The sequence below is a fragment of the Triplophysa dalaica genome, unplaced genomic scaffold, assembly GCF_015846415.1.
Source record: "Triplophysa dalaica isolate WHDGS20190420 unplaced genomic scaffold, ASM1584641v1 Contig11, whole genome shotgun sequence".
Lineage (NCBI taxonomy): Eukaryota > Metazoa > Chordata > Actinopteri > Cypriniformes > Nemacheilidae > Triplophysa > Triplophysa dalaica.
Genome location: NW_026622645.1, coordinates 84,633 through 97,408, shown reverse-complemented (window position 1 = coordinate 97,408; position 12,776 = coordinate 84,633). Strand labels below are relative to the sequence as shown.

Sequence of the window (12,776 nt, the reverse complement as noted above, 5' to 3'; positions counted from 1 at the left end):
ACAGACAGTATTTTCTCTCCTGACTTTTCACTTCATCTTCGATCATAACAGTTATTAAAAATGTTTAGATTTATTTTATGTAAACTATTCTTCATTTTCATCTCCTGTGTGTTTTTCTCTCTGTGCGTATAAAAGTCATTATACCCAGATAACATAAGGCCAGCGGCCCAGTGGCGGACGACCGGTGGCAAGGTTGGCGGTCCACGGGCAGCAACCGACTGTGGTCCACCGGCTTTTTGCTCATCGTTCTTCCAGCAGTCCACCATATGCACCATATTTCTGCCGGCGGTCACCTGCTGAGCCGCTAGTTTATCAATAATGTATCCTGGCGGTCCACGGTCGGCCCACGGTTCATAATTGTTAAATCAAGCTAACCAAAATGTCCTTAAACACAATAATGGATCAAACATGTTCAACAGCAATGACTAATTTATTATTTAACAGATCAAATACACAAATGCATTACATTTAACAAATGCCTTTAACCGACGTTACACAAACAGAAGCATTGTGTTGACATTCATTTGTATCCATATATCTGATCATTTCAATCACAGCTCAGAGTTTGTTCATTGTTCAGTTTTCTAACACCATAACATTTTCCTTCAAAACCTTCAAAATATGTATTTATTTTAATGGTCAAGAAATGATAAGTATTTTTTTATTTAATATTTGAAATATATTTATATGACTCATGTTGTTCAAACCCTCTATGCTTTCTAGGTAGAAGGTAACGTTACAGATCTTTTTAAAAGTGCTGTTGTGGGTTTTCTGATCATAGTTGGATTAAGACCCTCTTCTCAAGGTTCAAAAAGACACAGAAGCGTTAAAAATATAATAAAAAACTTCAATAATGCAAACAAATCGCTTCATTTTTGTCAGCCGTCTACAAGAACTCAACCGCATCAGAATCCAGTCCGGCTTTTCGCGATGACTCAGTCGACCGGACTGGAGTCTGGATCGGGGATTGTGGTTGTGATTGGAGGAGTGTGTTGGGAAACAAACAGGCAGCGTCGCGTCGACCGCAGGCCTCAGCGTTGATTTTATATCGCACAAGCGGTCGAGCAGATGCGTGACTGACGGACTGTGGTTTCATAACGCGCGTCTAGCGGCGCAAGAGACGATATGAGGAGCGGATCGTCGTCAAAGACGTACGATGTCTGTCAAATCCTGCGGCATTTGCACGCGCTGTTCCCGGGATGCTAAATTAAGGCGATGGAACGACATTCAACACGACAGTCTTGAGAGACTGAAACATCCGCGATTTCTCTCCCACGCGTGTTTCTGCAGACCCGCGGCCTGTGGAGCCTCATAACGGACTTTTGTGTGCCGACAGCTGAGCGACTGCCGCGCACCTAATGGTAAAATCTGACTACGTTTCGCTTACCGTGGATTTAATCGAATGATCGAGAATAAACCGTCTCCTTTGAGTCCGGTCACGCCGTCATTTCTGTACCGAAGGTGAGCGCGCATGCAAATGTACGTCTCACCATGGCAACCGTACAGAATCACCATAGTTACTGCTTTTACTGTTTCCAGTGCAAACCACGTGATTATTAAGCCAATGAACGTCACCGTCTGCTTCTCTGTGCTGGGAATTACATTTTCTGAATAAAATAAATCTGCTTTGGTGTTAATGTTACGGTTCGCTTTTGTGTAAGTGATGCTAGTAAATAAAAACACACGTTTGGAATAATTTGAGCACAACACTTGGCAATTATAAGTGAAAATAGACGAACACATTGTAAATAAATTGGTCTTTATAGTTTGGATATGTTTGTTTGAATCGTCTTTATGAAAGTTGAAAAACTCTGAAATATGCATCCCAGAATAATATCTGTTTATCAATTTATTTAAAGAAATAATTTAAAAAAGGACAAAATTAGGATATGTATCCTAAAGCCATGGATTATTTTTTTGACGAACGTCTTGACTTCCTATTGGTTGAGCTGTCAACATGTGACCTGTGTTAATACAGTTGTGAAGTTTTCATTTTTTTAGTTTGTGCATTTACTGCTTTACAATATTTCTCTCTTGGACGTTATAGCTTTCCTATTTTTTATTATATTTTCCATTAAACTGTTTATTCACTTAAGAATGTATTTGTGGGTGAGAACATATACATAGGTGGTACATTTGTTCTTGTTTTGAATAAAATTGGTAAATAATTGAAAATACAGAATTATGATTTTTTTTACCTTAAATGCATTTATCAACATTCTTTAAGTTTAATAATGATAATGTGACTGCTGTCGTCTGTTTTGTGGTTTGCTTAATACAGTATATAGAGGATATTATTGTAAAGTATTGTTAGAGAGTGAAGCTTACACAATATTTTTATTTGTTTGTTCTTTGTTTTTAAGGAGTGTGTCATGCATCCCCCAGCCAAACAGCTGATGCCCACCTAGACGTCTCTGAACAGACCCCCTCTGGCAGCAGAGGATGCTGGGAATGTGCCGTGGCCGCAGGAAGTTCCTGGCTGCCTCTGTCGCGCTGCTCTTTATTCCGGCCCTCACCTGGATCTATCTGTCATCTGAAAACTTCACCGGTAAGACGACACGCAAAACACATGTCAGTCAAACACACACGTTTAAATCACACTCACCGGTGTTTTGACTTTCCAGTGAAACCTCTGTCACTGCTGGAGCTTCAGTCATCGGCACTGAGCGGAGCGGCCGGAGAACATCAGGCTCTGGATCTTAGGTCGCGAGACACTGAGGACCGTAAACATGACCAGCGGAGAGAAATTAGCCCGACGCCTCATGTCTCAACCCACAGCAGCCATCATAGCAACGGTCGTCATGGCAACCGGTTACATACTCATTCCACGGAAGAGGGTACAGGTGATAGTGAGGCGAAAAAGAGAAACGTCGCCAGCAACAGCTCAGACTGTGTGCGTCAGCCTGTGGTGAACAAATGTGAGGTTTGTACGACACATTGTATGACCCTAGCAACTGAATGTAAGTGTGATTAAAATCTACCTGCCAAGTGCATAGCAACGTACTTACAAACACATTTATTACTATCACAACTTCATAGTAACATGCTATGAACACCCCAGAACATATTAGCATCTCTACAGAAATGTGCACAAATTACCTAGTTTACACTAGCCACTGCATAGCAGCATGCTAAAACAACCTAGACTACCATAGCAACAAGAAAGATATGCGCTATGAACCCCTGAGAGTACCTTGCCAACTGCATAGCAACATGTTAAAAAACACCTAGATTACCTTAGCAACAGTATAACAAGGTGTTATAAACCCTTCAGAATACCTTAGCAACACTATAGCAGCATGCTAAAACAACCTAGATTACCATAGCAACAACAAAGATATGCGCTATGAACCCCTGAGAGTACCTTGCCAACTGCATAGCAACATGTTAAAAAACACCTAGATTACCTTAGCAACAGTATAACAAGGTGTTATAAACCCCTCAGAATACCTTAGTAACCCTATAGCAGCGTGCTAAAACCCACAGAGATTATCATATGTACATTCTACAAACCTGAGTTTACTCTAGTTTTTGCAAGATTACCTTTGCAACAGCATAACAATGTCCTATAAACCGCTCAGATTATTCTAGCAACATCTGTTGAACTACCCTAGCAACAGCACTGAAATGAATAAAACAGAACAGAATGCTAAAAACAAATCATCAGAACACCCTCATATCAACATGTAAGAAACTCAGAATACCCTAGCAACGCGCTAGGCACAACACAGAAGCAAATGGCAATGCACAGCAACATTTTAGAAACCATTCAAAGCACCATCCAGAACACCCTTGCAATCGCATAGCAAGCAACATGTGAGGATCATGATATAAAACTTTGTTTATTTCTTTTTCATCAGTCGTGTTGTGAAATATTTGCATTTACAGACCATTCACATCGCCATTGTGTGTGCTGGCTACAACGCGAGCAGAGATGTGGTCACCCTGGTCAAGTCAGTCCTGTTTCACAGGTAAATGCACGGACACACACTTATCCTCTTGCAACTTCATGACCGTTGCCTAGCAACACAACACACTTCACAAACTTTGATAAAATCTTCATACAACCTCTCTTTACACACATGCACATTCTGTTTCATATTGGCAGCATTTCCCACAGCAAAGTTGTCAAAAGTTTTATCTTAGCATGTTGCTAAGCTAGCGGGGTGGCACTGTAATGAGAGGATGAACAAAAATCATTGTCTGACTTCACATGTGTAAATGTGTGTCCTGTCCCTGTGTATCAGACGAAACCCACTTCACTTCCACATCATCACGGACTCCATCGCTCACAAGATCCTGTCTGATCTCTTTCACACCTGGATGGTCCCGGCAATCCACGTCAACTTCTACGATGCAGATGAGCTCAAGGTTTGTGTGTCTGCACATTGTGTTGATTTGTGATGGTTTCTGTGTTGTTTATAATAAATCTCTGTGTGTGTTTGTCAGTCTGAGGTGTCCTGGATCCCTAACAAACATTACTCTGGTATCCACGGTTTGATGAAACTGGTGCTGACCAAGACTTTGCCCTCGGATCTGCAGAAGGTCATCGTACTGGACACAGACATCACGTTTGCCACCGATATCGCGGAGCTGTGGGTCGTCTTCCACAAGTTTAAAGGTGCTACTCTCATCTGAAGAAAATGGTCAAGTCAGACAGGAAACTGAAATCAACCATGAAAAAAATTACAGAATTATGGACAAAAGTTGATAGAATACATAGGTTTTGTCGTATCGCTTTTGCGATAAATAGCATAAAAATACCATTGAAAAATTTTTTAGCTACATTCCGTCACATCTAGCATAGACACTGTTTAAGGGCATATTTATCATTGTGGTCTGTAGAGTGTAGTTTTTCAAAATTTATATTTATTTGATTATGGTTAAAAGATATATTTTAATAGTTTAAGTGTAAGGCAACAAAAATTACCCTGGCCATGCACCATGAACTTCCTTAGTTTTTCTAATAACAAAATCAACAGCCCTCATATATTATTCTTTACATTTGCTTTTTAGGTACAGATCATCAAAACTTTGTAGGAATTTATGTTTTTTAACGTTCCTGTTATTGGAAGCACATGGTGTAAGCAGGGCAGAGGTCATGGGTTCGAGTTTTAAAACAATGTACATCTTGCATGCACTGTTAGTCGCTTTAAAAAAGAGTGTCTGACAAATAATAGGAAATATAATATACAGTTGTGTTCAAAATTATTCAACCCCCACTGAAATTGATTGTTTTGGTCGGTTTGACATTGATTATGATCATTCAGTCATCCTGCTTACAATTAAATCAAAGAGGCACGTGTAGGTCAGACAAATATAACATAACATTTATAATGAAATAACCACAAATGTCTTTTCTGAGCTCACATCATTATCAGTTTTATTCAACCCCCAAGTGACATTCAATCTTAGTACTTAGTACAACATCCTTTTACAGTTATAACAGCTTTTAAACGTGAAGCATAGCTTGACACAAGTGTCTTGCAGCGATCTACGGGTATCTTCGCCCATTCATCATGGGCAAAAGCCTCCAGTTCAGTCACATTCTTCGGCTTGCGCACTGCAACTGCTTTCTTTAAGTCCCACCAGAGGTTATCAATCGGATTTAAATCTGGTGACTGCGATGGCCACTTCAAAATGTTCCAGCCTTTAATCTGCAACCATGCTCTAGTGGACTTGGAGGTATGCTTGGGATCATTGTCCTGTTGAAAGGTCCAACGTCTTCCAAGCCTCAGGTTTGTGACGGACTGCATCACATTGTCATCCAATATCTCCTGGTACTGAAGAGAATTCATGGAACCTTGCACACGCTGAAGCTTCCCAGTACCTGCAGAAGCAAAACAGCCCCAAAGCATGATTGACCCCCCGCCATGCTTCACAGTAGGCAAGGTGTTATTTTCTTCATAGGCCTTGTTCTTCCTCCTCCAAACATAGCGTTGATCCATGAGCCCAAACAGTTCTAATTTTGTTTCATCAGTCCACAGAACACCATCCCAAAACTTCTGTGGTTTGTCCACATGACTTTTGGCATACTGCAGTCGACTCTTCTTATTCTTTGGGGACAGCAAGGGGGTGCGCCTGGGAGTTCTGTTATGGAGGCCTTCATTACTCAGGGTGCGCCGTATTGTCTGAGCAGAAACTTCAGTACCCACATCTGACAAATCTTTTCTCAGTTCCTCAGCAGTCACACGGGGACTTTTCTCCACTCTACGCTTCAGGTAGCGCACAGCAGTCGAAGTCAGCATCTTCCTTCTGCCACGACCAGGTAGCGTTTCAACAGTGCCCTTTGCCTTGAATTTGCAAATGATGCTTCCTATGGTGTCTCTTGGTATGTTTAACATCTTTGCAATCTTCTTATAGCCATTGCCCTTCCTGTGAAGAGTAATCACCTGTTCTCTTGTCTTCCTGGACCATTCTCTTGACCTCACCATGTTTGTAACCACACCAGTAAATGTCTAGAAGGAGCTGAGTATCACAGTCATTTTAAAGCTGCCTAATTGGTGCTTATTAGGCTTTATTGCTGCTCCCTGATATCCACAGGTGTTTTCAATACCTGATTGAAAACACTTCATTGAACCTCTGTTCTTCAGAGTGGTAGTCTTTAAGGGGTTGAATAATTATGTCAATGAAGAATTCACAAAATAAACATTTACTACTGTATTACAAAACTAATTGATGTCATTTTAGTTGCATATTGTTCTTTAAGAAGTCCTTGTAGGATTTCATTCTGAATACAATTACAAATCTACACTAAATTCCCTAAAACCATTTACAGCATTGGGGGTTGAATAATTTTGAACACAACTGTATATATAACATATTATTATTATTATAAAATATTATAATAAATATTCATATGACCAAGCTATTGGTTATTAGAACTTGTTAGGAGTTGGGAGGAATCACACACAATGGAAATGTGTTGTTTACATTGAGCTGAATCTCGTCTCCTCGTGCACCCTCATGAAAAGGTCGTTTTAAGCTGTGAGAGATGAGAATCAATACTGCTCATTGACTGGTCAATGCTATTGCGGCATTCACGTCTGGACGGAGGTGTTTGAGGTGTGCTTGGAAACAGTTTTAATTACAAACTAGTCTGTGTTTCTGGATCTATCGACTGAAGCTTTGTCTTCATGTTCTTATGATTCACATGAACACGTGTCACTTTCCAAATGTGTCTATTATGTAATAGCCCTCAATGATCTTTCTCTATTTCTTTGTGTGTCTCAGGTCAGCAGGTTCTGGGTTTGGTGGAGAATCAGAGCGACTGGTATCTGGGGAACCTGTGGAAGAACCATCGGCCGTGGCCTGCACTGGGGCGGGGCTTTAACACTGGTGGGTCACGCAGGTTTCTGATTGGACAGGACTTGTGTAAACCGGATGTAATGTGTTGTGTTGTGTGTAACAGGTGTGATTCTGTTGTTGTTGGATCGTTTGAGGAAACTGAAGTGGGAGCAGATGTGGAGACTGACGGCGGAGCGAGAGCTCATGAGCATGTTGTCAACATCACTCGCTGATCAGGTAAACACTTTATCTTTAATCTCTGTTCCTCTTCCCGTTCCTACATTTCCTATCACTTTATTAAAATAATATGCAAACTATTGTTTACGGTTCAAAAAAACTATGACAGCAAGTATCACTAACAGTAAATACAGCTTGTGAGGATGAAGGAGAAATAGGTTTTACTCTGATACTTTATTAGATGTTTAAAGTTAAAGGGATAGTTCACCTAAAAATACAAATTCTGTCATGATCTACTCGCTCTTATGATGTTCCAAATCTGAATAAATGTCTTGTGACATGAAACGATATTTGAAAGAATGTCAATAACTAGACAGATCTCATCGCCCATTTACTGCCATAGTAGGGAAAATAAATACTATGAGAGTAAATGGGGGATGAGATCTGTTTGGTGACCGACATTCTACCAAATATCTTCCTTTGTGTTCATGAGGATAAAAATGAATGAGGTTTGGAACTGTGTGAGGGGGAGTAAATGATGACAGAGGTGAACTGTCCCTTTAAGGTATGTTGGGTAAAGAAAACGATGTTGTTGGTATATATTTCTGTATGTATGTATGTAGGACTGTTATGTTCAATAAAATAATATTGTGTCTGCAGGACATCTTCAACGCTGTCATCAAACAGAATCCCTTCCTGGTCCACCAGCTGCCGTGCTTCTGGAACGTTCAGCTGTCAGATCACACGCGCTCTGAAAAGTGCTACAAAGACGTGTCTGATCTCAAGGCAAGTCCCAAAAAACGTTCATACGGCTGTTAACCGCGTATAACACATGATCTGCACTTACATTAACTGTACACCGAGAAACAGTTCGGTCTCAGATGCTGGTCAACATGTTTTGAACAATGTGTATAAGGGACCAGATCCACCTTTCCACGCTTTGTTAAAAATCTGCACGTTTCAGGAGGTGGAGCAAAGAGGAGATACAAACATGCACGATATGTGGAAAATACAGCGTTTTTTAACCTTAAATAATCTAATACAAGCGATAATATTTGTTTGAGCCGTGCCATATGACTCCTTTAAAGGAAGCAATATTGCATTGCATTTAATGTCGACAATTAAATAAATGTAGGCTATTTTTTATTATTATGCATTTCATTTAAAGCCCCCTTTCATGACAATAAAGAAAACAAATTCATTTTGTTGTAGTTTATTAAAAATGTCCTTAAATTTTCCTTTTAAATGTTCCTTGAATGTAAGGATTTAAATTAATTCATTTAAAAAATAAAACATTCAGTTTTTCCTCTCTTTAAAACCCTATGAATTGTAGACAGTAAAACTGAAATTTGTATTGAATTGTCTAACGATTTTTATTTTATTTTGGCGTGTCATCCAAAACCTTTTTCTTGAAAAGGAACATACACGTGGATTGGATACGGATGTTTCATAACACGTATGATCCTCTGTATGTTTAGGTGATTCACTGGAACTCGCCGAAGAAACTGCACGTCAAGAACAAACACGTGGAGTTCTTCCGAAACCTCTACCTGACCTTCCTGGAGTATGACGGGAATCTCTTGAGGAGGGAACTCTTCGGCTGTCCCAGCGAAACCGACCACAACTCTGAAAACGTGAGTTCCCCAAACTGATTTTTGGGGACTATGAGCAAAATATCACTCAGCAATCTTACAGGTTTTCATTCATCTGAGGTTCTTTAGAGAATGACGGTCTCCTCGATATCTCCTCAGCTTCAGAAGACTCTGTCTGAGCTGGATGAAGATGACCCGTGTTATGAGTTTCGTCGGGAGCGCTTCACCGTCCACCGCACGCACGTTTATTTCCTGCATTATGAGTATGAACCCAGCGCAGACAACACTGACGTCACGCTGGTGGCCCAGCTCTCCATGGACAGGTATCGGTTCTTACATGTGTCAAGACAGAGTACTAATGCTTCTCTAAAACACGTTTAACCGTCTGAGCCGTTCCACGTGTGTGTTTGTGTCTCAGACTGCAGATGCTGGAGGCCATCTGCAAACACTGGGAAGGTCCCATCAGTCTGGCTCTTTACCTGTCAGACGCTGAAGCTCAACAGTTTCTGCGTTACGCTCAGGGTTCAGAGGTCCTGATGAGCAGAAGTAATGTTGGATACCACATCGTCTATAAAGAAGGACAGTTTTACCCCGTTAACCTGCTGAGGAACGTTGCGATGGGACAGGTGAACACTCCCTACATGTTCCTGTCCGATATTGACTTTCTGCCCATGTACGGACTGTACGAGTACCTCAGGTGAGAATCGCCAAACTAACACAGAGGAACCAATCAAAACGTGTGGTTTGTGATGAGTCATTGCTTTGGTTTGTGTCTCAGGAAATCGGTCGTGCAGCTCGACATGGCGAACAATAAGAAGGCTCTGGTGGTCCCTGCGTTCGAAACGCTTCGGTACAGACTGTCCTACCCCAAATCTAAAGCCGAGCTCCTGACACAGCTTGACATGGGCACCCTATTTACGTTCAGGTGATTCGTTGTTTTCCAAAAAAAAATACATTTTAAAGATTCATTGCAAGAGATTCACACATCACAATAGCAGTAGCTCTGATGGAACGTTTGCGAAAAAAAAAGAAAAAAAAGTTGCAGTGATAGAATATGACCATTGGCATTTCCTGGAGCTACGTGTAAATCGTTCTTCTTCTGTGTCCCATATTTGGAGTTTCTATGCGAGCTTTCGGATGTGGCGGCATGTAACGCAAATTTGTTGAGCAACTGAGCATAAGAATTGCACTATATATCGTCCCGTAAGTAACAGGAAAATGTAAAAATTTTGTTGTTTTCAATCCTGGAAAATTTACTGTTGAAAATATGTTTCTAGTTCTACCTTGCTCCGCTACATTTCATGTTAATATTTAGGTAACACTAAATGAATCCGTCAATCTGATATGAGCGAATCTACAGATCACAAATGGATATGGATGATTTGATTGACAGAAAGAATCTGTAAATTTGAATGATTTCTCAAAAGTCGTATCTAGTAATTTAGTTGATTATTTAAAGTGCTGTGGAATTAGCATGAACGGAAACATTAAAACGAACGAGAAGTCAGACATCAGGCATTCAGTTTTATTTGATAGTATGTTGATTATTATTAAGTACATTTGTAGTTTTTAATTTAAAAATGTGTAAATGACTCTTTTTACTAGGAATTAAAATATTATGCAAATCAAATATTCATGACAGATACCACGTGTGGACAAAAGGTCACGCTCCGACAGACTTCGCCAAATGGCGGACGGCCACGACGGCGTATCGCGTGCAATGGGAGCCTGATTTCGAGCCGTATGTGATGGTCCGACGAGAAAGTCCCGAGTACGACCGACGATTTGTTGGGTTCGGCTGGAATAAAGTGGCTCACATAATGGAGCTGGACGCTCAGGTAACATCGAGTAAAATCTTTTATTTAATCGAAACTAGAATTGTCACATTTTTTACTCACGTCTTTGTGTCATGTATGTACAATTCAAAAACATTGTTTCTTGTTTTAAAATAAACTTCAGGTTAAATTTGCTGTTGCGATGCATCTATAATGCAGTAAATCGATTTTTGGGGGTTTTGAAATGTAGGAATACAGTGGGAACAATCGAAGGTCTTTCTGTATGTGTACTTTCAGGAATATGAGTTTGTGGTTCTGCCCAACGCCTACATGATCCACATGCCCCACGCGCCCAGTTTTGACATCACCAAGTTTCGCTCGAACAAACAGTATCGCGTGTGTCTGAAGACGCTGAAGGAGGAGTTTCAGCAGAACATGTCCCGGCGCTACGGTTTCGCAGCGCTCAAGTACATGACAGTGGACAACAACAGCTAGCCGAGATAATCCTGGAGTAACTCCGTCCCGATGACAGCCGTGAGCGCCGGCCGGGCAGCGACGGAGACTGATGTGAGGTGGCACGGGTCCCGATCCATCCGTTCATTCGGGGATCTGAGAAATACACTACTGGCTACCGAGCTGACGATAACGGACGCTGTCTTGAAATAAAAACTTTTGTCAAATGAAAAGAACGACATTTATTCACGTCCGAAGGAAGCCTTGAATCTGTCTGCTGTGTGTCTGTGGATTAAAGGTTCGGTTCTCATGTAAAGAGACAGCGATAGGATGAATGTTGTTGTGTGTTGTACAGTAGCTGAATTATGTTTAATAAACAGGGAACTTTACTCACTGAAATGGCAATAAAACGTGAAGAGGGGCCAAAGCAAACACTTCACAAGCGTTTCAGACGGTTGTTCAGAGGATGTTATCACAGAGACATGTCAGAATCAATTCACATTGAGAACTAAAGGGTGTAAATGTGCTCACAACATCTTTATCTGTTAAGTCAGAAGTAGATTTACAGTCCACACCAGACGGGTGTTTGCTTCCATCTGAATGATCGTCTCTAAAGTCTTCACTCTCAGACCTGAAAAAGACATTCAGCGTATTTGAGACGTTCATGTTTGTAAATCTGACTGCTTTGAAAGTCTGTATTTTCTGCTGAATTACAAGTTAGGTTGTGGTTCTCAATAAATCCCTCGTCGGCCATGGTTTGACAAAATAATAGTCCCCCAAAACCTGTGGTATTGGTTTAGTCAGAAGTTTAGATCAAACAATCACATCTAACAGCCTCCTTGTGATCGTCTCTGCATATTCAGCCCGGATACAAGAAAACATCCACAATTAAGATGTTTATACACAATTGTAGTTTAGAAAATCAACTTTGTTGCACTTTTTAACAGACGTACGTGTTTTTACTTTTATTATAGAGAGTTTTGGTGAATGATATTGTGTGGTATGAACTCTTTCTTTTTTTTTGTATATTTTTTGGTTGGTCATTCGAGACTCAAACCAACGACGTCTGAGAATCATTTGCTGCGATTGTTTCTTCTCTTCGAGATTATAATTCTGTATTAAAATTGTCATTTCAATACCGTTCTGTACATTCTGAGATTTCGACAGAACTCTTCTTGTAGATTATTACCTCGAATATCCTACACGTTTCGGAGTTAAAACAATAAGCTGCTTGTGTACCTGGAAGTGCTTTCACGGAGAACAGTGTTTCCCAAATGGCTTCACTTCAGGACGCATATTTTATGTTTTACGGAACATTGCTTTTGTTTTTGAGGATTTTCTCATTGGTCTGGTTTTATTAAGTCTGCTTCTGTTATTAGAACTTGTGACCCGGCGGTTCAGACCCACTGGTGTCAAGGATGTTTTAGGCTGTGTATAAAGAGATGAAATAAAGCTATGATAACTCCATACTGGAGTCACAATGAAAAAAGAT

General features: G+C 40.5%; 1 protein-coding gene across 5 annotated transcripts; it reads left to right on the top strand.

Annotated features, from left to right (window-relative positions):
* Positions 1 to 514: 514 nt before the first annotated feature.
* Positions 515 to 12,776, top strand: LOC130417074 (xylosyl- and glucuronyltransferase LARGE1-like). Of its 5 annotated transcripts, none has more exons than XM_056742377.1 (15): positions 515 to 1,361; positions 2,364 to 2,548; positions 2,625 to 2,923; positions 3,889 to 3,971; positions 4,248 to 4,371; positions 4,450 to 4,621; positions 7,234 to 7,338; positions 7,412 to 7,524; positions 8,125 to 8,250; positions 8,943 to 9,098; positions 9,186 to 9,379; positions 9,475 to 9,753; positions 9,835 to 9,981; positions 10,699 to 10,894; positions 11,129 to 12,776. In XM_056742377.1, exons 2-15 carry the CDS (start codon positions 2,443 to 2,445, stop codon positions 11,324 to 11,326), a joined length of 2,298 nt encoding a protein of 765 aa, XP_056598355.1. In that variant the 5' UTR covers positions 515 to 1,361; positions 2,364 to 2,442; the 3' UTR covers positions 11,327 to 12,776. The 5 variants fall into 5 exon arrangements, with proteins under 5 accessions (XP_056598355.1, XP_056598353.1, XP_056598354.1 ...); XM_056742375.1 differs by having other exon boundaries at positions 515 to 1,461; XM_056742376.1 differs by having other exon boundaries at positions 515 to 1,479.